At 44.7% G+C, this 24,017-nt stretch overlaps 1 protein-coding gene across 2 annotated transcripts in view; it reads right to left on the reverse strand.

Moving 5' to 3' along the window:
* RLF (RLF zinc finger) overlaps positions 1–24,017 on the reverse strand; it is a 104,384-nt gene that overhangs the window by 51,536 nt on the left and 28,831 nt on the right. The window contains exons 1-3 of one of the 2 annotated variants that reach the window (XM_050932284.1): positions 16,446–16,509; positions 11,419–13,899; positions 10,632–10,764 (exon numbers count right to left, since the gene is read on the reverse strand). In XM_050932284.1, the coding sequence (XP_050788241.1) occupies positions 10,632–10,764; positions 11,419–11,505 (220 nt within the window). In that variant the 5' untranslated portion in view covers positions 11,506–13,899; positions 16,446–16,509. Of the gene's footprint in view, positions 1–10,631; positions 10,765–11,418; positions 13,900–16,445; positions 16,528–24,017 lie in introns of those variants that run through there. The other variant, XM_050932283.1, reaches the window with a different exon arrangement.

Genomic DNA, 24,017 nt, shown 5'->3' on the forward strand with positions numbered 1-24,017 from the left:
TCTGTGGCACTCTGAAAGGAGGAAAGCACTACTTGACTTCCAACAGGAATTAATTCATAGAAGTTCTATGGCCTGTGTTACACAGGAGGTAAACTGGATGATCACAGTGGTCCCTTCTGCTCTATGAATCTACGAAAAGCATTCTAAATACACAGGAGTCCTGTATTCAGATTCGAGCCCAACCCAATTTTAAAAACCCCAAAATAACATGGTTTCAGTGGCACAGGTGACTACTCAGAGACCCCGCCTAAGTACTATCCCACACAACACCCTGGTACATACTTGGATGGCTAGCCTGAGCCCTGGCCTCCATCGCTGCAGCCATATTGCTATTTTCAGTGTGCTTGCTCAAGCAAAGCTTGCAGTCTGTCTATCCACGTTCCCAGCTGCAGTGCAGAGACACACTCATTGGTGCCTGAGCTAAGATTCCCTAAAAAGGAGGTTGTCTTCAATTCATTTGTGATCATTTATGTTCCATGAATAGTACTAATACCCATTGTTTGCATCGCTGAGTTCTTCCCAGAATGGGTGACCAACTCATAATGCTCCCAACATATACTACGGTTCAGCAGAAGGGTGATACTTATTAGGCACCTAGAAGATCTGATGTTCAAAGATGTCAAGCAGATGAAGCTCTCATTAACTTCAGTAAGGTTTGTTGGCATTCAGAACTTCTGAAAATCATATCACTTATTTAAATCCTATCTATGGATTAAGAGCCTCCACTTTAGACATCCAAGTTTGAACTACATCTGCAGTACTGACCAATTCCCTTCCTTCAGCGGCTAGTCTTCCACATGAAGGACCTGGAGGAGGAGGGCCTATTGCATTATTTGGTCCATGGGCAATATGTTTGAGACCCCTGTGCTAAAGAAAGCGCTCCAAGAAATTGTAGAAAAGAAGGCAGGAAGTGTAGCTGAGCAGAGGCAACATATATTAAACTCTCCAGGTACTAGTAAGCAACCTTTTCTTCCTCCTTTGAGAAGTGCATCTGTAAACCACCTGCCTTGGGAATGTCGAAAGTAGTAACTGATTACAGGAAGACAGAAAAGAAGGGCTTCAATTAAACTGATTTCTCTATCACTCTCATCCATATCATGTATCATATCATGGTGTCAAATATAGACTAGCGCTGTGTAAAAGTAAGACTGAACCTTGCCTACCCTAGAGAACTAAACTGATGACAGCACTAGTGTAAAGTACCCCGTAGCAGGGCAGTCACCCCACTCTGGCTCAGAAAGAGTTAAATGCCAGCCCTCAGAGAGGGCTGGGGCTGAGCGCCAATCAGGAAGAGACAGGAGGCAGCTAATCACAGCTGGCCAAGCCATTATAAAAGAGAGCAGATCAGAAGGAGTAGTCAGTCTCTCTTCAGCCTTGGAGAGAGATGGACCTGGCTACCTGAAAGAGCAACAGGTACCTTGGACAGCACAGTGCTGGGGCAGGGCAGGAGGAGCTGGAGAAGCTCCAGCCTGGCAAACCCCAGGCAGAGGCCTTGCTGTCAGGGCCAAAAGGAGATACTAGGGCTGTGGGGAAGCAGCAAGGGAAGGAAGAGGTAGTGGTCCAACCCCCTTGGCCAATGATGAGTGGCCACTTCAGACTGCAGCTTGCCCTTGAGGGAAGAGACTAGATGAAGACTGGCAGTGGGTCACTGAGACAAGGTGGGATTTGGGTTCCCTAGGGAGGGGAGGACGCCAAATGTGTGGGGACACTGCTGCAGGGTAGTACCCAGGAGAAGGGGCACAACAGGCTGGTGAGGGACGCGGGGCCTGAAGTACAGTGGTGGAGATTGACTAGGAAGCAGGTACCAGTAGGGAAAGACTGGCCAGCAAAAGGTGCTCCAAGGCTGGGGTGAGCTGCAAGCCCTGGCAGCACTCTACCCCCCACCCAAACCCTCAGGGTATTTTTAGTGTAAGTCAGGAATAGGTCACAGGTTTCCATGAATTTTTGTTTATTGCCAGTGACCTGACTTTTACTAAAAATACCTGTGACAGAATCTTAATCTTAATAATGCAACACTCATGCACTTCCCCCTTCACTGCCTCTGCACACAGATGGGTGCTGTACTTGCAGATAAGATGCTGCAGATGGATACCACTACCTAGCTGAGGCCTTTATATGCCACTGAAATGAGTGCCTCACATTTGGACAACCAATTCGTCCCTGGTCTTGCAGAGGGCTGGAGTGCTAGGGGAAAGCTGTTACGAAACTCAACTGCTATTGTCCTGACTGATGCCATATCAGGCAGGAAGTTCAGGTACGAGAGAAGGGTAGGAAATGATGGGTCAAACCACCAGTCAATTTTATTTCTACCTTCTTACTCTGAACTTTTCCAGCTGAAACTATATCCCCCATTTGCTCCTTCCCCTCATTTCTGAAGTCTACCTGCAAGATTTCCTTGTCATAACTCCAAAGAGGTCCTGTTTTGCCATCCATTGCTCAAAATGCCCATCCTACCTGTGATGATTTGTGGAATCTGCCTGCACAGCTTATAAACTCTGTTTTTAATACCGGGGGATCTTTTGATATGGGGTTCTTTATCTTATCTGTTGACTCTTTACTCCACAATGGATTGAAATGGTACATGACAATAGAGGGTTGATAAATCAGGATAGTTATCTACTGAACTGACATCCTAGACAAAAGACTAGCTTCTACCCTGTAGAATTGGTTTGTCAGGGAAAGGTTGCCTGGCAATAAAGTCACCTGGTAAGACTCTAGGTCATCACTGAGGCTGATCAGGAGTCACTTGATAGAGGAGACTGCAAAGTTACAAAGAAATGGAGTGGCTTTATTAGAGTGTGTTTTTGGCCATTTTTTCCAATCAGTATAAGATATGGAAAGCTACTGCAGTAGCAGGAAGAGGTCAGGGACATAGATGATATCCCAAGGACTCTCAAGGGAAAGGTGATCTAGAGTGAGGGGCTGTGTGTTCTGGATGTTTGTTTTTCTACATCTCTGCCCTCTGTGTATTTCTCGTGCTTAAGTAAAGAGCAATACCGTGTTAGATGTCTATGCAAAGTGACTATTATATGCTATATATGAGAGAGAGAGAGAGAGAGAGAGAGAGAGAGAGAGAGAGAGAGAGAGAGCGAGAGAGAGAGAGAGAGAGAGAGCGAGCATATAATGATGGTCCCTTGAAAAGGTAAACCAGAAGGCTCACACCAAGTGAGATTCTGGGAGAAGGTCTGTTTAAACTACAGGAGTGTCTGAGGTGTCAACATTGAGCTCAGAGACTAGGCTGCTGGGTCAGATGGTTACAGCTCTCAAGAGAGGGTCCTAGACAAAAAAAGTGTGCTAGGGACCCCAAGACAGTGAGCAGTGACTGGACTCTGTTCAAGCAGCAAAGAGTCCTGTGGCACCTTATAGACTAATAGACATATTGGAAAATGAGCTTTCGTGGGTGAATACCTACTTCGTCGGATGCATGCGACAAAGGGGTATTCACCCATGAATAAGGTGCCATAGGACTCTGCTGCTTTTACAGATCCAGACTAACATGGCTACCCCTCTGATTCATAGATTCATAGACTCTAGGACTGGAAGGGACCTCGAGAGGTCATCGAGTCCAGTCTCCTGCCCTCATGGCAGGACCAAATACTGTCTAGACCATCCCTGATACGACATTTATCTAACCTACTCTTAAATATCTCCAGAGATGGAGATTCCACAACCTCCCTAGGCAATTTATTCCAGTGTTTAACTACCTTGACAGTTAGGAACTTTTTCCTAATGTCCAACCTAAATCTCCTTTGCTGCAGTTTAAGCTCATTGCTTCTTGTTCTATCATTAGAGGCTAAGGTGAACAAGTTTTCTCCCTCCTCCTGATGACACTCTTTTAGATACCTGAAAACTGCTATCACGTCCCCTCTCAGTCTTCTTTTCCAAACTAAATAAACCCAATTCTTTCAGCCTTCCTTCATAGGTCATGTTCTCAAGACCTTTAATCATTCTTATTGCTCTTCTCTGGACCCTCTCCAAACTTCTCCACATCTTTCTTGAAATGCGGTGCCCAGAACTGGACACAATACTCCAGTTGAGGCCTAACCAGCGCAGAGCAGAGCGGAAGAATGACTTCTCGTGTCTTGTTTACAACACACCTGTTAATGCATCCCAGAATCACGTTTGCTTTTTTTGCAACAGTATCACACTGTTGACTCATATTTAGCTTGTGTTCCACTTTGACCCCTAGATACTGGACTCTGTTCAGGCTCCTGTGTACTTAGAACACCCGGAATTCGGCCTTTGGGTCCCATCAACAATCTGATGGGCTGCTGACAGGGAGAGACCAACCACATCTATGACACACTCTGTCTTTCAACTGTGACCTTCATTTTGGGCTCAACTAACTGGTAAATTCAACCATATTCCCTATTCACATCTCTGTACATGTCCACAAACAGATCCTCTCTGCTCTCCCTCTTTCTGTACAATGTTCCACCACCATGGATTAAGTCTGCCCATCTGCCCCTCTCCCCCTGGTCAAATGTAGAGCATCAGTTATCACTACAGTAACAAAAACATGTTAGTGCTAATAAACATAGCAAAGCCTCAGCCATCATCTGGAATCCCAAGGGATGTGATCAAATTAATGAAGTTCAGTTTCAAATTCTACTGGCTGCTAAAGTTGCCTACTTTACTGGTGGATTAAGAATGGTAAGAACATGACATCTCTGTCATAACATGGAGCATAAAGACAGGTGGGGGATGGGCATTGACCAGTGACTGTTCTCTGCTCAAAGATGGGGGGGGGGGGGAATGGCAAGGTGACAGTGAGGAGGAATTTTGCCAGTTCTGCTAATTTTTATATGATATAGCCCTTCTGATCCACCCACACCACTAAAACTCTTGTCCAAACTCATCATCTCCTCACATTTCAGCTACTGCAACACCCTCTTTTCCGGCCTGACAAACCCAGTCTTGCCCTGTTCATATCCATTCAGAATGCTGCTGCAAAAGATCATTTTCCGAGGCCCTCATTTTGACCATGTCATTCCTCTCCTTGAATGCCTTCGTCATTCTCTTCTGTGTCAAACATAAGCTGCTTGTCTTCACTTTCAAGTACAGTCCCTACCCTACCCATCATCTCTTGTTCACTATCAGGTTTTTGATGCTCGTCTCCAATTGGCCTATGATGCCAGTCTCCACAGCCCACTTACGTTTTCAAACAAGTACCTCTGTGCTTTCTCTCCTGCTGTCCCATGTGCTTGGGAGGTGCCCCTCAAACATCTGCAAAGCTACCTCACCCTTTAAATCCCTATCAAAACTCTTCTTTGCCATGATGCTTAGAACGATTAGGCTTCTTGTGTTCATAGACTACTGCCTATCATGCTGACCAATATTGCCTCACTGTCTCCTTTTACTCCCACCATATGTCTGCTGTCTTTTGTCTTGTAATTAGATTATAAGTTCCTTTGGGCATAGACCATCTTTTCGTTTTGTGTTGGCAGAGTACCTAGCACAATGGGGCTGTGGCCCATGACTAGGGCTCCTAGGCACAATGGATAATATAAATAATAAATAATTTTGAACTCTTAATACCTTCATTGAAGGGGTGAGGTTGTTAATTTTTAATAAAGAATTCCTTTAGTCAAATGTTTGTGCATCTAATTTAAATAGGTATCAAAACCAAACAAAAACCAGGTCTGACTAAAACGTCCTTCCACTCTTAAGAATTCAGCTTTCATTCTTTTGCCTCTTGCAATATCAGGAGGCTTACAGTCTAGGTATGATCTAATTTCTAATGGAAAAAAGCAAATTACTTTCAGGCTTTCTTTGTACATCTTCAAACAGTGTTTCTCAATCTTTTTGATACCAGGGAATGGCTTGCTGCCTTCCTAAACTGTATCAGGTAGATCAGGAACTGGCGCCGGTCCATAGACTGGTCATTGAGAAACACTGTCCTAAGGGAGCAAACAAGCACATGTATGAAGAGGAGATTCCTCACCTTGTGCTGTAACTGAGGTTCTTTGAGATGAGTGTCTCTGTGGGTGTTCCACTTTAGGTAGTTGATCACCCTGAGCCTTTAGTTGGAGAATTTCAACAGCAGTACCTGGCTGTGCTGCACTGCACATGTGCTCTCCCAATCTCACGCCTGTCCTGATAGCTGATTAGTGCTGTACAGCCGCCCCCAACTCAGTTCCTTCTCTACCACAGAGGACTAATTAGAACTCTGAAGTAAGGAGGAGGATGGGGCACCCACAGGGGGACACATCTTGAAGAACCTCACTTACTGCATAAGGTGAGTAACCTTCTTCGAGTGATGTCCCTGTGGATGCTCCACTTTAGGTGACTGAAGAGCAGTGCTCCTCAGGTGTAAAGAGGGGTTCACAGTTAATTCTGAATGGACAATAGGACCATGTGTTCCAGCTGAACGTCAGCTGCTGAGACCTAGTCGATGACAGAGTGTTGTATTAATGTGTTGGGTGATATCCAAGTAGCTGCTTTGCATATGTCATTAACAGGCACATCATTCAAGAAGGCAACTGGTGTGTGTACAGCTCTTGTAGGGTGTGTTCTGACCCATTAAGGAGGTTGTAGCCCATGTTGATAGTAGCAGAGCTGGATGCAGCCCGAAATCCATTTGGAAAGTCTCTGCTTAGAGATGGGTTTGCCTTTGGAGCTTTCTGTTGTAGAGGGGAACAGATTAGAAGAAGTTTTTCTGAATGGCTTGGTCCTCTCTAGATAAAAGACTAATGCCCTTCTGACATCCAATATGTGGAATGTTGCCTCTTGCCTGTCCTTATGAGGTTTAAGAAAGAATGTGGGAAGATGGATGGGTTGGTTAAGGTGGAATGAAGGGAATTTAGGCAAGAACTTAGGATGGGGTCTCAGAGTAACCTTATTCTTTAAAAAGAATTGTATATGATGGGACTGCCATAAGGGCCTCTATTTCTCCGACATGCCTCGTTGACATTATGGCTACTAGAAAGGCTACTTTAATGGAAAGATGTAGTAGTGAACATGTAGCCAGAGGTTTGAATGGAGCAGTTAGAGTTCAAAGCACTAGGGTAGGGTCCCATGGAGAAGTTGGAGCTCTGAGTTGAGGTTACAAATGCCCTGCAGGAATCTTTTAGTAGTTGGGTGTGCAAAGACTGAAAAGCCATCCAACCTTGTGGTGGAAGGTTGTACCTGTGGACAAGTATACTCATAATGAACTCATTGAGACCCCTGATTTCTTAAGGTAAAGTGTGTAGTCCACGACTACGGGCAGGGGCGAATTTGTGGCTTCAATCTGTTTGTTTGGGCACCACGTGTGGAAACTCTTCCTTTTGTGGAGGTATGTCTAGCGATTAGTTGGCTGTTTACTGTTTAGCAAGATATCCTTAACTTCTTCGGAGCAGACCATCTCCTTGCCTTGGAACCACTGAGGAGCCAGGCTCTCAGACGGAGCATCTCTAGGTCCGGGTGCAGAGTTTGGCCTGCATCCTGAGAGGAGATTTGGAGAAAGTGGAAGGACTTGCGGCTGGCATACTGGCATCTGTTATAAAGTATGGATACCATGTTTGCTGGGCCACGCTGGAGCTATCAGGATAACTTTAGCTTGATCAGATCTGATCTAGTGTATGAATCTAGGCAGTAGTGGGATGGGAGGGAAGGCATACAGGAGAGGCGAGTCCCTTCGGATGGGAAAAGCATCTCCTCTGGATTTTGGTCCCAGACCCGCTCTGGAGCAAAAACATTGGACATCTGCTGTTTCAGCTCATGGCAAATAGGTCTATCGGGGGAACTCCTATCATTGAAATATGCTCTGGATCACGGAGATGTTTATTTCCCCCTTGTGGTCGTGTGAGAACTTGTAGCTTAGGGTATCCATTGTGATGTTCTCAGATCTCGGTAGGTAGGTGGCTGATACATTGATGTTGCATTGGATGCACCACCTCTACAACTTTATGGCCTCTGTGCATAGGGAGTGTGATCTCATTCCTTCCTGTTTATGTGGAACATGCAGACCACATTGTCCTTCATGATCTGTATGGTTCTGTTTTTGATTAGAGGCCTGAAGTGCACCCTGGCATTGCGAACTGCTCACAGTTCCAGAATGTTGATTCCAAAGGAGACCTGCCCTGTACTGTGAGGCTAAGTGGTCACCCCATCCCAGTAGGGAGGTGTCCACTGTAATTATCATTTGGGGGTGGGGGCGGGGGAAGGGATCCGCTGGAAGTGGAGTCCTGCGCACACATTGTGCAGGTGGACAGACCATTGTAACGAGTCCTTGACCTTCACTGACATGCTTGTTCAGTCTGTGTTTGTGAGAGATGTACACAGTCCTGAGCCAAGCTTGCAGGCAGCACGAGTAGTCTGGCTTGATTTACAATGTATGTGATCGCCACCATGTGATCTAGGAGACAAAGGCAGGTCCTGGTGGATACCAGTGGACTGCGTATTATGGTATCAATCAAGTTTGTCAGGGTGACAAATCTCTGAGGCAGCAGTGATGCTTTCGCCTCTATACAGTTTAGGTGGACCCTAATAAAGGAAGATGTCTATGTGTGGAGTATGCCCAAGAGACTGTGCTGAGATTTGGTAACCTCTTGAAGAGGGATTTGAAGTGTGTCAGCTGTTCTTTTGAACAGTTCCTGAAACTGTCTGAAATCATCTCTGGTGGTAGGGAGCAGAGGCATGGTGGTCTTGTCAGGTGAGAAAGATGAGTTAGTTGCGGAATAGCCTCCTGGTATAACTCCAGCTCTGTTTCCTCAAAGGTTTGTTCCCAGGAGATGTCAGGTGGTGCTACTGGCTTTGGTGAGGAGTGTCTAGAAATTTCCCTGCTGCTTGATAGCTTGGGAAAATTTTGCCTGTATACTGCCCACAGGTCCCAGACTGACCATTGTGGTGGGAAAGGCACAGGTGGGGATCCCCATACCACCCATGTATGTCTGGTCTAGGATAATGTCTAGTGTGCTCTTGTGGCTCAGATCTGATACTGGTCCGCAGGGGCAAGGAATGCTGAAATGAATAACGTTCCCCCTGTCACTGCATCTGTGCTTTCAGCATCGTGCACACCACCTGCTGCATCTGACCCTTCCCCCACCACCATCCCCTCCAGTGATAGTACCAAGGAGAGGAAACCCAGATTCCAAGCTCACTGTCAGGTCCTTAGGTGCAAGGAACTGCTGTAGTCTCAATAATGGAGGAGGCACTTGCATTTGTTGCGGTGCCGAGAATTGCTGAGGCACCAGAAGTAGTGCAGCACCATGGGGATAGGTGCTGATGTTGACTGCACCAAGGACTAATGAGGCTTTGGTGATGATGCATCAGTGATGTGTGGCAGAGCCAGGAGGCGGTGCCAGTGACTTAAACTGCAGAGGCACTCGGTACCGAGGATTTTCTTGTTGCTGCCAGTGCATAGTGGAAAGGGCAGTCTTTTCTTCCTTCTTGGAACCTGCCCACTTAAGGTCTGTGGCTTCAGTCCCTGCTCACTCAAAGGTACTTTGCTGCAGTGTGGTCCAGTCGGTACCTATGCAGTACAGCGAGCTGGGGAACGCTTCTTCTTAGATGCAGGTTTGATAGGAGGAGAGGAAGCTCTCCTCTTTGCAGGTCTTTTAGGAGACAGGTTCCTTCCACATGAAGCTGAAGAGGGGGAACTATTAGAAGCTGCCACCTTCAGTAACTGATCACCAGAAGTTTGCATTCCTGGGTCTGAGGCAGGCTTAAATTTGAGGTCCCTTGCTTTCTTTGTATGGGCCTTCAGATGATGACAATGAGTGCACTTCTGGGGTACATGTGTTTCCCCCAGGCACCTGATGCATTATGACTGTCCATCAAAGATAAGAATTGCCTCATGGCAGGAGATGCAATGTTTAAATCTAGAGATCCTGGCATTTCAAAGGGAATATCCCATGACAGGGTGAAGTTATAAAGAAAAATAGAAAGTCCTAATCAACTAATCTATTATATACAAAAACTGCTAACAAGAATTCCTGAGGTAAAGCAAGTGAAGACACTGCTGGAGCTCTGACTTGGACAAAGGGGCAGTTGAGAAGGAACTGAGTGTGTGTGGGGGGGGGGGGAGGGGGGGGAGGAGAAATACAGCTGCACAGCACTAATCAGCTACCATGACAGGTGCAAGACAGGGAGAGTGCATGTGCAGCCCAGACAAGTACTGCTGCTGAAATTCTCCAACTAGAGGCAGAGAGTGCTCAATCACCTAAAGTGAAGCACCCACAGAGATCACTTGAAACACTTATTTTTATCATTTTCAAGTAACCTTTGAAATTCTCTCCATTTGCAACAGACGCATTGGTCAGAAGTGGTGAAGAGTTAAGCACGTCAACCTACTGAAAAGTATTGGGAAAGGAGAGAAAATTCCACATTAGCAGGAAAAGAATGAAACATTTCTCTGGCAGATTTTTTAAATGGTGGTTCTTTTAAGATGCTCAAATTTACAATGTCAGAAATGGCCTGGTGCTGAGATACATTATTAAAGATGATTAATGGACAGAGTACCAGTGAGAAAGTTTCATGATAAATGCAGTTTAATGCGTGGCTAGCATCATACAGCTCCAACTGAAATACCGCCAAATTATGTAATAATGAGCAGCTCAAATCAGGACTGACAGGTATCTGTCCCCAACCGAAGGGTACCAACAGTTTACTGAACTCCATATGTTATAAATCAGAATCTCAGTTCTTACCTTCTTCTGCTTCTACTGGCTGTTGTGATAGAATTTTAAGAAGAACTGGATTTTTCCACACGCCTTCTCTAGTAATGTCAACCAATATTTGGAGATTATTATTCCCAAATTCCAGTAAAGCATCATGTGAATCCTATAAAACAAACAAAAACACAAACCCAAAATCCATTAAGAGAATTTTAAGTAAGAAAGATTAAATATTGAATCTAACTTCGGAAAGACAAACCACCAGCAATATCGTTTTGGCATTATACCACCAGAAAATGTATTTAACATCTTTCAATTACATTATGGTCATTCCTGAATGCATCATTTCTATTGTGCTGTGTTGGGACACTACAATGCTGCTCGTTAGCAAGCTGGCCCTAAATTCTGCAGCTAAGTCTTCAGGTTTCTACAGCATTCTGCCAGCTTCAGTTAGAGATTTTTATTGAATTAAATGAAAAAGACATGTCCCTATAGTAGACCCTAGACTATTCATTTTTATATTAAATATGTTTACACCATTTCCTCATTTTCTGCGTGCCTCAAATTTTCCTAGTTTCAATACAGCTAAACAGAATTTGTCAGAGGAAAAGATGGAGGTTTTGGCAGATGATTAGGGATAGATGGGGCTTTTAGTACCAGATAAAATATAGGGTGTGGCTTGAGAATTGTAAGATAAGGACATTAACTTGACCATTTTATGAGAAACAATGCAGATGGCTCAAACTGTCATCTTTCAGAGTTAACACTCCAGTGAGATGAGTAGGGCCAGTTCACAACCTCAGAGAGAATAGCTATTTACCTTGTAGTAATCGTGGTTCTTTGAGATGTTGAAGACGCTGTAGATCCCACTATAGGAGTGCATGTGCCTTGTGCATAGGAGAGTCATGCACTCAACTTTCTCACACTCCCATGCCAGAGCATAAAGGGCATGAGATCATAACCTTCCCTCAGTTCCCTCCCAATTCAAAGTTCATGTTAGTTGAGGACTCCTAAAGCATGGACAGAGGTGGGATTATGGGATTCACACATTACAACAACATGAAGCAGCACAGTTATTGTAGAATAAGTAACCACCCTCTTTTTGTATGTGTCGGTGTGGATCACTCCCATGATAGGTGACTGGCATGCAATACCACTTCTGGATGGTGGGATGAGGCATATCAGCTGCATCAGTCAAACGTGGATCATAGCGCTACTCTCCAAAAACTGGCATCTGTTCAGGCAACTAAGTCCAATGCATAATGCCTGACAAAAAGTGAGTGTTGCGCTCCATGTCACTGCCTTGCAATGCAAATTGGAGATCTCTCAGGCAGGTGGAGGATGAGCTCTAGTAGAGTAAGTCTTGATATTCGGTGGGAGAGGTACAGAGCCAACTGGTAACAATGAGATACATTGCATTAGGTAGTTAGATATTCTTTGTGATGTGATGGCCTGGCCTTTGGAGCTAGAAATAACTGTGGGGGGCGGAGGGGGGGGGGGGGGAGAGAATCTGAACTGTCGCTGTTGTAAGAAGACACACCAGATGTTCTCCCAGGATTAAAAACTTTTATCCAGATGAAGAGTGGGTTTTTGGAAGAAGACAGGCAGGTTAACTATTCACACAAAATTCTGAGACCACCTGAAGGACCATCTTAGGGGGAGGTTTTAGCACCACATTGTCCCTATGAAACATCATGAGTGCTTGGCATTCACTATAAGTGCTTGGCACTCACTCTCTCTTCTGGCCAAAGTGATACCATCCAGGAACACCACGAAGGTACTGGAAGACAGGCTGGAGTACTTCAGAGGCAGCAAATACTCGAGGATCTTCCGAATCCAAGCCTGCACAGGGTCCACACTACGATGAGCCCCCCATATTGAGACCTCTTCCATTTAGACAAATAAGTCCTTCTGGTGGATATAGTCATCCTCTCTATCAGGATCTCTTGGACTTGCCTACAGCAATCCCCGTCCATGGTATTTCACCAGCCAATACCCTGGATGTTACAGGGACTTCAAACGTGAATGGACTATCTGACTGTGGTGCTCTGAAATCAGATCCGGGCTGCCTGGGAGTTGAATGGATATCTGTGGCAAGACTATCAACCAAAACTGCTTTACCCAGTAGCATACTGTGACAGATGAGACACCTTGGAAGTGTGGAAACTTCAAAAGACTATTATAGTGAGATGTGCCAAATGCTAAGGGCCCTAGGATTAGTCAAACTTGTGTCTATAATGCTATATGTATCTTTGTGAGCTTGGGTCTGCGTTCTGTCTCCTCTAGGGGGAGAGTTACCAAACTTTTGCCAGGAACTAAAAATCAATGGAGGTAAATAACTGCAAATTCATGATCAGGTAAACACTCCAGAGAAGTTTGGGTCAGTTACATATACTGGTTCAGACCATGTTCAAGAGGCCAAGGAGACAAAGAATGGCGTCTGGTACAACGGGTTGGCATGAACTGACTTATGAACCTCATTTTGATTTAAAAATTGATGTGATTGTAGTTAACAGGGTAAAACCCTGCCCAGAAGAGAGTTTGAAGAACTGGATCTTGCCAAGGTCTTTAAATGGAAAATAAGAGACACCAGCTAAGCTTATCAGGAATATCAAAACAATATAATTTTATGATGTTTTATCTGTAATGCTTTTGTCCTAAAATAAACGTATACTATGCTTTGTGAAAGCTGGCTGGTCACTAGTGGATACTGTCATTGTCCCTTCAGCAACCTGAGAGATACAGCAAATTTTAGGGGGACTGCAAGCCTAAATCCTCAGTCTGGAGGATGAGGAATTTGGATCCCTGCCCACAAAAAGATGACAGCTGGAGACCTGAGATCTAAAGGGGCACTTTTAGGTCTTGGGGGCCAGAGATGCCATTAACCTCACAACTATGATAGGAGTATGAGAATGACTGTGGCCTCATCCCTTTTGATTCTGGATGTCACCCTAGAGATCAGGCAAATGTGTGGAAGGGCATGAAGGAGGCCTGGTTTCCACAGCAAAAGGAAGGTGTGTGTTGACGACCCCAGGCTCATGACCCCACTGGAACAAAAGTTTTGGCATTTGGTGGAGAGCCTGTCTTCACAGGAAGCCATTCCCCCCCACCCAATGATGGACTATCCGCTCTGTGATGGATCTCTGCAGAGAGGACTCATGATAGGGCCTGGTGAAATACATCCTAGAATACTCAAGGAGCTGACTGAGGAGATTTCGGAGCCATCAGCAACTACGTTTGAAAACTCATGGAAGATGGGAAAGATTCCAGAAGACTGGAGGAGGGCAAATATAATGCCAATCTATAAAAAAGGGAAAAAAGGACAAACTGGAGAATTATAGACCATTCACCTTAACTTCAGTATCTGGAAAGATAATGGAGCAAATAATTAAACAATCAATCAATTTGCAAACACCTAGAAGATAATGTGATAAGTAATTAACAGCATGGATTTGTCAAGAAGAAATCATGTCAAATCAACCTAATAGCCTTCTTTGAAATGATAACAAGCCTTGTCGATAGGGAGGAGGGGGGGAAGCAGTAGATGTGAAGTATCTTGACTTCAGTAAGGCTTTGGCACTGACTCATCTGATCTTCTCATAAACAAGCTAGGGAAATGAAACCTAGATGGAGAAGGTAGGTGCATTACTGATTGGAAAACCATTCCCAGAGAGCAGTTATCAGTGGTTCACAGTCATGCTGAAAAGACATAACGAGTGGGGTCCCATGGGGATTGGTCCTGGGTCTGATTCTGTTCAATATCTTCATCGATTTAGATAATAGTATAGAGCAGTGGTGCACAAACATTTCCATTTGCACCCCTCTTACCATTCATGGAATTTGTCAACCCCCTGCCACTACTCGTAATGTGAAGTAGCCCCCTTCGCGTTGCTGCTGGCAGCAGCGCTGCCTTCAGAGCTGGGTGGCTGGAGAGCGGCTGCTGCTGGCTGGGGTGTTCACATTGTTTGTGGCATGGGAGGACTATTTTTTTAATCCTGCTCCAGTCCTGCCCCAAAATATCCACTCTATTTTTATCCTGCTCCCACTATTATGGCAGAGGGTCCTGTGGGACCGATGGAATCTTAGTTTCTTCCCACCACCCCCTGAGAACCTCATGTGCCCCCCAGGAGGGCACTCCCCCACCCCCTGTCTGTGCACCACTGGCACTGAGGGTACACTTACAAAGTTTGCAGATATCAAGCTGAGAGGGGTTGCAAGTGCTTTGGAGGATAGGATTAAAATTCAAAATGATCTTGACAAACTGGAGAAATCGTCTGAAGTAAATAGGATGAAATTCAATCAAACGCAAAGTACTCAAAAAAAAATCCGATCTTGTGCTTATGAGATATATGTGCCCCTACAGCACAATCCATGCTGCCACATACTCGAAGGCTATCTGCAGACTCAGGCACACAGCACTACATCAGTTCACATTTTTAAGCTTTTTCTTGCAATCTATCAACCTATTAACCTTAAACACGGAGGAACTACATCCTCAACCTAAAGTACAACTTTTTTTACTCTGCCGTTTACAAGAAATATTGGGAAACCACCTTCTCAGACCATGAAATCCTTCAATCTATTTTTCAGCAAGCAGGTAAGTTATGTCCCTCTAGTGACTAGAGTACACAAATGAGACTCCTACTGCCCATTACGCTGAAATTTAGTTAGTTTTTGCTTTTCTAGAATTTTGCATTTCTTCTAGATTGCACAATAAACCACTTTGTTGTTCTCAGCACTAGTGATCAGTGTTATTATGCACATTTTAACATTGCAGGGCTACATTTAGCATCTTCTCACTAACCACCACTACTTAACATTTGTAAATAAAGCATTTATTCTCAGTAGATTTTGTGTAAAACCCTGTTTTACAAAGTGGCCTTAGAATACTTGAAGCAAAATAAGTTGTTATCCACCTGGCAAATCCTAGTTGTCACATAGCCCAATCCCACCCACTCCATTCAAACCAATGTTGCTGAAATCACTCTCATCTTGGAATTCCTCCACTGACTTTCCCAGTTCTGACATAACTCCCACAAATTCAAGGCCATGTACAACTATGCCCTAGCCTACATCCTGGACTTACTGCATCTCCACATCCCTAGCCAATGATGCCAGCCTTGTAGTTTAGTTCACTCACTTCTGTCTATGCCTTTTTCCATGATGCCCACATGCATAAGGCTGCACCTGCAATTCCTGCTCTCCATGACACCACCCTCTCACTCAAGTCCCACCTATAAACTCACTTATTCTGTTATACATATACAAATTCATATATTCTAAGGCCAGAAAGGACCGCTGTGATTTTCTAATCTGACCTCCTGTATTACACAGGCCACAGGACTTCCCTGAATTAATTCCTGTTTAAAATAGAGCTTATCTTTTAGAAATCCATCCAATCTGGATTTAACGGTTTCTAGTGATGGAGACTCCACCCAGGGGTGGCTCCAGGCACCAGCAGACCAAGCGTGAGCCTGCAGTGGCAAGCCGCGGCAGTCAGGCTGCCTTTGGTGACATGCCTGCGGGAGGTCCGCCGGTCCCGCTGTTTCGGCAGCAATTCAGTGGTGGGTATGCCAAAGGCGCAGGACTGGCAGACCTCCCGCAGGCATGCCACTGAATCCGCGTTACCAGTGGACCTCCCACAGGCGTGCTGTTGAAAGCCGCCTGACTGCCATGCTTGGGGCAGCAAAATACATAGAGCCACCCCGATTCCTCCACAATCTTTAGTAATTTTTTGCAATAGTTAATTATCCTAACTTAAAATGTGTGGTTTATTTGCAGTGTGAATTTGGCTTACTTCAACTTCCAACCACTGGATCTTGTTACAACTTAAGGAAATACACTTACCTGTATAGACTGATGGAATCCTAACCATGTGTCACATGGCAATTCACTTTCAGGCACAGAAAGCAGTAGTTCAAAACAACTCCTGTAAAAAAAAGAGCTGTATAAGTAAGATAGCTAAAACACTGCTGTAGCAGCATTAGGACGTGGCAGGTCTTGTTTTATTCCTAGATATAAAACTATTTTAAGATGCAGCCATGGTTGAAATCATGTCTTAGTAGCTTAAGAGTAAAAAAAAGGTTACAGGGATGTAGTAATCATCACAAAACCAAGTATTATAAACTCAGGAAATTCAGAACTAATTAAATTTCTAAGAAATCCTAACTATGTTAAAAGTAAGAAATGCACAGTTAAGACATTCAAACAACCATAACTCTGTCATATAATGATGTCATGAAATAACCATAACATGACTGAGGGATTTTAGTGTTTGTGATCCCAGGCTTCATTAAACTGATTTTTTAAGAGTCACAGTACTTTAATATCCCTCCCTCCTTGTGACATCACTAAAGAGAAAAATTAAGGTTAAGTTACTATGGTACAGCATGAGCCTTAATATCACTTAAAGTGCTTTGTGTGAAAGTTTGCCACACAGTACAATGAAATTTAAAACAAAGTGTTTCTGGAAGAAGCATGTTTCAATTGTGGTGTGGGGGTGGAATGATCAGGGAAGCGGATAGGGCAGGAATCAGGGGACGGGCTAATAGTCTAGAAGCATCCTCTAGCCACAAGTGATGTCCCACAGCTCAGGGAGTAAAGGAGCTGGGGGGGTGGAGGGGGAGCTGAAAGAGGTGTAGTCAAAGGAGAAAGCTTGAGACACGAGGCCTGGTAGAAAAGGCCTGAACTAAAGTGGCAGTCAGGCCCTGCTAATATAAAGCTAAGTTAGCAAAAGTCAGGCTGTAAGCAGAAGTCAGGGCCTGCCTGCGCACAACTTCATAGAAGCTGCTAAGAACAGGGCTGGTATTGCAAAAAACACTCATTCTTAAAAACATGCTAGGCACAGGACACTCATGTAAGCACATTCTGTAAGGATGGTATCAGAACACCCTGATACCCACATGGCACACACTCCTCAAAAATAACAGGAACACTCTCACTTCTCTTAGAGATAAGATCAGGATGACAGCATGATGGACAGAGATGTTTTGATCGAATCAACATGTACAAGATAAAAGGCAGTAACTAATCACATCAGAGGGTCAATATGTAATTTGTCTGTTCTGGTGTATAAAGAGGCGTCTCAGAGGAAGTGTCTTTCGCCAACCGAGGCGGGAAGGGGAAGTCCCACCATTCAGTGAGCTGGTTCATTGTTACAGGTGTACATGTCGTAGTGGTCCTGTCGAGTATATGGGATACTAGGACCGTGCTTTGTCAACAACAAACGTAGTTGGGTGCCTTCACTACTGAAACAGTTCTGTGGTTTTATTGGGCAGTTTGATCAAGGTCTGCCGTGTTGGCTATCTGCACATAATTGTGGCAGCATACTGAAGGAACACACACACACAGCCACTAACCAACTACAAGAGATTGTACCAGAGGTGATAATGGAGTTGATTGCTGGGCTGGTGAGCCCATGACCATGAACAGCTAGATAGCCAATTAGGTAAGCTGTCTGTTGTGCCACTCTTCATGCAGTCTCACAGAGAGGCCTTCCTCTGTTCCACTTGGCGTCCGCTGACACGTGTGTGTGTACTGGGCTCTATAATTCTCTGAGAAGCTGCTCTCAGCAGGTAAGTGGATTATTGACTTGACAAGGCCCATGATGCTCACACAAATACTGCCTGGGCAAAGGAGAGTCACTTCCTCCTCCCAACTTGTGGGTAGCATTTGGTCACCTGCATGGAGAACAAGGAAGGCCCCAACTCATTCTATGCAGGGCAAGATGCGGGCAAGTAGGGTTAGACAGGAGTGTGGCAGAGGGAGGTAAGTGGGACCATTCAGAAATGGTTCCTGTCTGGGGAAAAGGTTCTTTTGTCTACAGCAGTACTGCAGCAACTGAGTTCTGCATGGCAGGTTTCCCTTGTGGACAACTTGGGTCTTTAGCACAGGGGCAATTTGCTGCACATGGCCCTGTCTTTGCAGTGACAAAAGGCAAGAGCACAGCCAGGCTGCAGGTAATACCAAAGCACACAGCCCTGCTCTAGAACAAAACAAGATTTCTCCTTGTGTCCAGGCTCCTGTTAAATCACAAAGCAAGGCAGCCCACCCAGCATGGCTCAGCAGTTCCTGGATTACAGGACTGCTAGAGGTAGAGATGCCACCCCTCTATAATCTACAGCCATCTGAGGCAAATACCTGCCGCGCCCCCTCTCCAGGAGATTCTTTCAATACTTCTCCTAGCATTAGAAAGTACAAGTTCATCCACAGGCAGTGCCTGTTTGATGAGCCTCCTGCAGCATTTCAAACCAGCAGTTCACTAACAGATCTACAAGGGGACCGCCAGCTGGGGAAGCTGATTGTTTTTGGGGTAAATGCTCCCTCATCCTCCTGCACTCAAAGGTAGGAAGAAGAATAGAGTGATGCTGCCTCAAGAACAGCTCTACACCACAGAAAGTTTGCCTGAACTTAGGGAACCACAGGCTGGAGTTGCTGCAAGAAGAAACTCCAGAAAGAATGGAGTCAAGAGTGTGCACGGAAGGTCAGGGGAAGAGATGTTTTGACACTTAATATAGGCCAAGAAAGATTTTTTAAGGCTTTCCTAGGAACAAGACTCCCATGATGCTTTGTAGTTAAGATGAAACTAACTTTAGAGAACAGAATTTTACTGAGCAGCAACCCTTTGCTAAAACATCTCCACCATTTTTGAAAATTATGCTATGTACTAAAAGCAAAATACAAAATGAACTGCAATGGCACAGGAAACTTCAAAATAGCTTAAGATAAGAAGTGCATACCAAAAAGAGAAAATAGATGACCAGAATGATACCTAATAAAAGGTGACAAAGGTATAACTTCCCCAACTCATAGGGGAAGTAAGACCATCTTCAGTCTAGCCACAAACTGTTAGTGAACTATAGGAGAGGTATTCCTAACTGTATGCCTCTGGTATGTGCTGTCTTTACTGTTAATAAATCCAATCAAAGCTGATTTATCCAAGGTTTGTTATTACTGAACTAATACAATCAAAGTTACATATGTTATCAATTATTAGTTATCAATAATTTGGCTATTGATCATTGACAAACTGATAACTGTTGACAACTGATAGAGGGTCAGAGTTGTGCCAAAAGATCAGAAGAATAGTCAGTAGCATGGGCAGATGCTGGAGACCATGCCCTGAAAAATCTTCAGCACCAGCTCTTCCTGTCATCCCATTAATGACTCCCCATTAACTGGAAAAGGAAGATGGCTGTCTGCTACAGAGCTTTGACCAAGTTCCATACAGACTGATTTTTTATGCAACTGATCACCAACCGAAAGCCTCTAAAAAGGTTTTCTAACTACACAGATAGCAATAAGACCCTCTATATCTACACTGGGGCAAAGTGTGTTGAGAAAATTAAGACAAGGAATTTCAGCAACATGGCCATAAGAAAATATCTTGCTCAAAGCTATGTCAGAAGACATAGCTAGCATGAATTCCATTCTGGGCAATGTCCAGTTAACCCTGCAGTATCTTGATTGCATGGATAGCAGAGGATGAAGGGCAGGTTTCAGCTTTGAAGAATCAATCTTCAGCCGCACAAGACAATGGAACCAAAGCAAAGGTTGATGGATCTACAAAACAGATCTCAGTGCTGTAACTCAATTCCCTAAGGAAATGGAGAGTTAAGGCAGCACTTAATTAATTTGACCACATCCCTTGAGATTCCAGATAATGGCTGAGGCTTTGCTATGTTTATTAGCACTAACATGTTTTTGTTACTGTAGTGATAACTGATGCTCTACATTTGACCAGGGGGAGAGGGGTAGATGGGCAGACTTAATCCATGGTGGTGGAACACTGTACAGAAAGAGGGGGAACAGAGAGTATCTGTTTGTGGACATGTACAGAGATGTGAATAGGGAATATGGTTGAATTTACCAGTTAGTTGAGCCCAAAATGAAGGTCACAGTTGAAAGGCAGAGTGTGTCATAGATGTGGTTGGTCTCTCCCTGTCAGCAGCCCATCAGATTGTTGATGGGACCCAAAGGCCGAATTCCTGGGTGTTCTAAGTACACAGGAGCCTGAACAGAGTCCAGTATCTAGGGATCATAGTGGACCACAAGCTAAATATGAGTCAACAGTGTGATACTGTTGCAAAAAAAGCAAACGTGATTCTGGGATGCATTAACAGGTGTGTTGTAAACAAGACACGAGAAGTCATTCTTCCGCTCTACTCTGCGCTGGTTAGGCCTCAACTGGAGTATTGTGTCCAGTTCTGGGCACCGCATTTCAAGAAAGATGTGGAGAAATTTGGAGAGGGTCCAGAGAAGAGCAACAAGAATGATTAAAGGTCTTGAGAACATGACCTATGAAGGAAGGCTGAAAGAATTGGGTTTATTTAGTTTGGAAAAGAAGACTGAGAGGGGACGTGATAGCAGTTTTCAGGTATCTAAAAGGGTGTCATCAGGAGGAGGGAGAAAACTTGTTCACCTTAGCCTCTAATGATAGAACAAGAAGCAATGGGCTTAAACTGCAGCAAAGGAGATTTAGGTTGGACATTAGGAAAAAGTTCTTAACTGTCAGGGTAGTTAAACACTGGAATAAATTGCTTAGGGAGGTTGTGGAATCTCCATCTCTGGAGATATTTAAGAGTAGGTTAGATAAATGTCGTATCAGGGATGGTCTAGACAGTATTTGGTCCTGCCATGAGGGCAGGGGACTGGACTCGATGACCTCTCGAGGTCCCTTCCAGTCCTAGAGTCTATGAATCTATGAATTCCTTCAGTGCACACTGCAGCAGATCCTAGAGCTGCCTAACAAAGGCAATACAGATCACCGGCATCACTGACCAGGAAAGGGGCCAGACTCCCAGTGAAACACTTATTCACTGCTGCTACTTAGATTAAACAGGAAAGAGAGTCACCATGATCATCAGCGTCAACATCTGCATAACATAGGTCAAAAAAATTCAGCAAATGGTTCCTGCATCAAGCCCATAACTTCTAGTTAAGCTAGTTTATTTTAGAATTTACAATGATGGAGAATACACCATACCCCTTGATAAATTGCTGCAGTTGTTATTTATTCATGTTAATAAAAAAAAGGTCTTGTTTCCAGTTTGAATTGGTCTAACTGGAACATCCAGCCACTGGATCACATAAAGTCTTTGTCCACCAGGTTACACAGCTATCAGAAACCTTCTCACCATGTAGGTACTTATAGGCTGTGATCAAGAATCTTTGATAAATATACTGTGCTTCTTAAGTATATCAGTGTAAAAGCAGGTTTTCCAGACAAAATTTATGTAGCTCTTCTCTGAATCTTTTGTCAACTTTATGTGTTTACTGGAATACTGTGTCTAGTTCCTGTGATGGTCTCATCAATAACATCTCCCTACCATTGCTCTCCCTGTCTGTTAAGGTGGAGCACAGATGTTGCTTGGACCGCTCTGATGCTGCCTAGATGAATAGTGAGTGGAGGATGACAGACTAGAAACTCTGACCCTTTTCGAGGGTACATATCTTCTTAGCACCTTTTGGGGACGGTGTGATTGAGTGAAGGATAGCATCGTTGATTAGTAGGGCCACCCTTGCCAGTACCAATGTCTGCTGGATGTCAAGTAACTGGTGTTGACTGTCCTATACTACTTCTAATGCGATCTCAAGAGCATCGACTATTCTCCACAGCGGTTCCTGGAACTGGCGATAGTTGTCTGGTGTAGAGGAAGGGATTGATGAGATGGCCATGTCAGGAGAAGATGAGGGAAGCCTCTTCGAACCTGTTGGTACCTTTGGAACCGGGCTGATCAGCACATCATCTAACACTATTTCTAAGCGTCTACCCGACAAAGGTTGTGGTGGCAATGCAGGTGAGTCCTCACGAAACAAGCGGGACCATTCAGAAGGTGATTACTATGGCCACGAGCTCCAGTATGGTCAACACCGTTGATCCTGCGATTGCTGAGTATGTGACCAAGGGGCCAGATACCAGCTCTGAAGGGTAAGGCTAGGTGGGGAACTGCCATGGTGCAGCTGGAACCTTGCAGTAGTCATGCTTCCGGAACAGGAGGGGTGGGTCACATCGGACACACATATACTCTAAATCAGAGGAATCATAGAATATCAGGGTTGCAAGGGACCTCAGGAGGTCATCTAGTCCAATGCCCTGCTCAGAGTAGGACCAATTCCCAACTAAATCATGCCAGCCGGGGCTCTCTCAAGCCTGACCTTAAAAACCTCTAAGGAAGGAGATTCCACCACCTCCCTAGGGAACCCATTCCAGTGCTTCACCACTCTCCTAGTGAAAAAGTTTTTCCTAATATCCAACCTAAACCTCCCCCACTGCAACTTGAGACCATTACTCCTTGTTCTGTCATCTGCTACCACTGAAAACAGTCTAGATCCATCCTCTTTGGAATCCCCTTTCAGGTAGCTGAAAGCAGCTATCAAATCCGCCCTCATTCTTCTCTTCTGCAGACTAAACAATCCCATTTCCCTCAGCCTCTCCTCATAAGTCATGTGCTCCTGCCCCCTAATCATTTTTGTTGCCCTCCACTGGACTCCTTCCAATTTTTCCACATCCTTCTTGTAGTGTGGGGCCCAAAACTGGACACAGTACTCCAGATGAGGCCTCACCAATGTTGAATAGAGGGGAATGATCGCATCCCTCGATCTGCTGGCAATGCCCCTATTTATATAGCCCAAAATGCCATTAGCCTTCTTGGCAACAAGGGCACACTGTTGATTCATATCCAGCTTTTCCTCCATCGTAACCCCTAGGTCCTTTTCTGCAGAACTGCTTCCTAACCATTCAGTCCCTGGTCTGTAACAGTGAATGGGATACTTCCGTCCTAAGTGCAGGACTCTGCACTTGTCCTTGTTGAACCTCATGAGGTTTCTCTTCTCTCAGTTCTCTACTTTATCTAGGTCCCTTGGTATTCTATCCCTACCCTCCAGCGTATCTACCACTCCTCCAAGTTTAGTGTCATCTGAAAACTTGCAGAGAGTGCAGTCCAGCTTTCTATCTACTTTATAGTCCAATTATCCAGCCCATACTTCTTTAACCTGCTGGCAAGAATACTGTGGCAGACCGTACCAAAAGCTTTGCTAAAGTCAAGGAATAACACATCCACTGCTTTCCCCTCATCCACAGATCCACTCCTCACAGAAGGCAATTAGGTTAGTCAGGCATGACTTGCCCTTGGTGAATCCATGCTGACTGTTCCTGATCACTTTCCTCTCCTCTAGGTCCTTCAGGATTGATTCTTTGAGGACCTGCTCCATGATTTTTCCAGGGACTGAGGTGAGGCTGACTGGCCTATAGTTCCCTGGATCCTCTTTCTTCCCTTTTTTAAAGATGGGCACTACAGTAGCCTTTTTCCAGTCATCCAGGACCTCCCCGGTTCGCCACGAGTTTTCAAAGATAATGGCCAGTTTCCAGAGACCTCCATGAATGACGGTGTCATTGGAGCTGCTGAAACTGGTGGTAGA

This window comes from Gopherus flavomarginatus, chromosome 22 (assembly GCF_025201925.1).
Source record: "Gopherus flavomarginatus isolate rGopFla2 chromosome 22, rGopFla2.mat.asm, whole genome shotgun sequence".
Taxonomy (NCBI): Eukaryota; Metazoa; Chordata; order Testudines; family Testudinidae; genus Gopherus; species Gopherus flavomarginatus.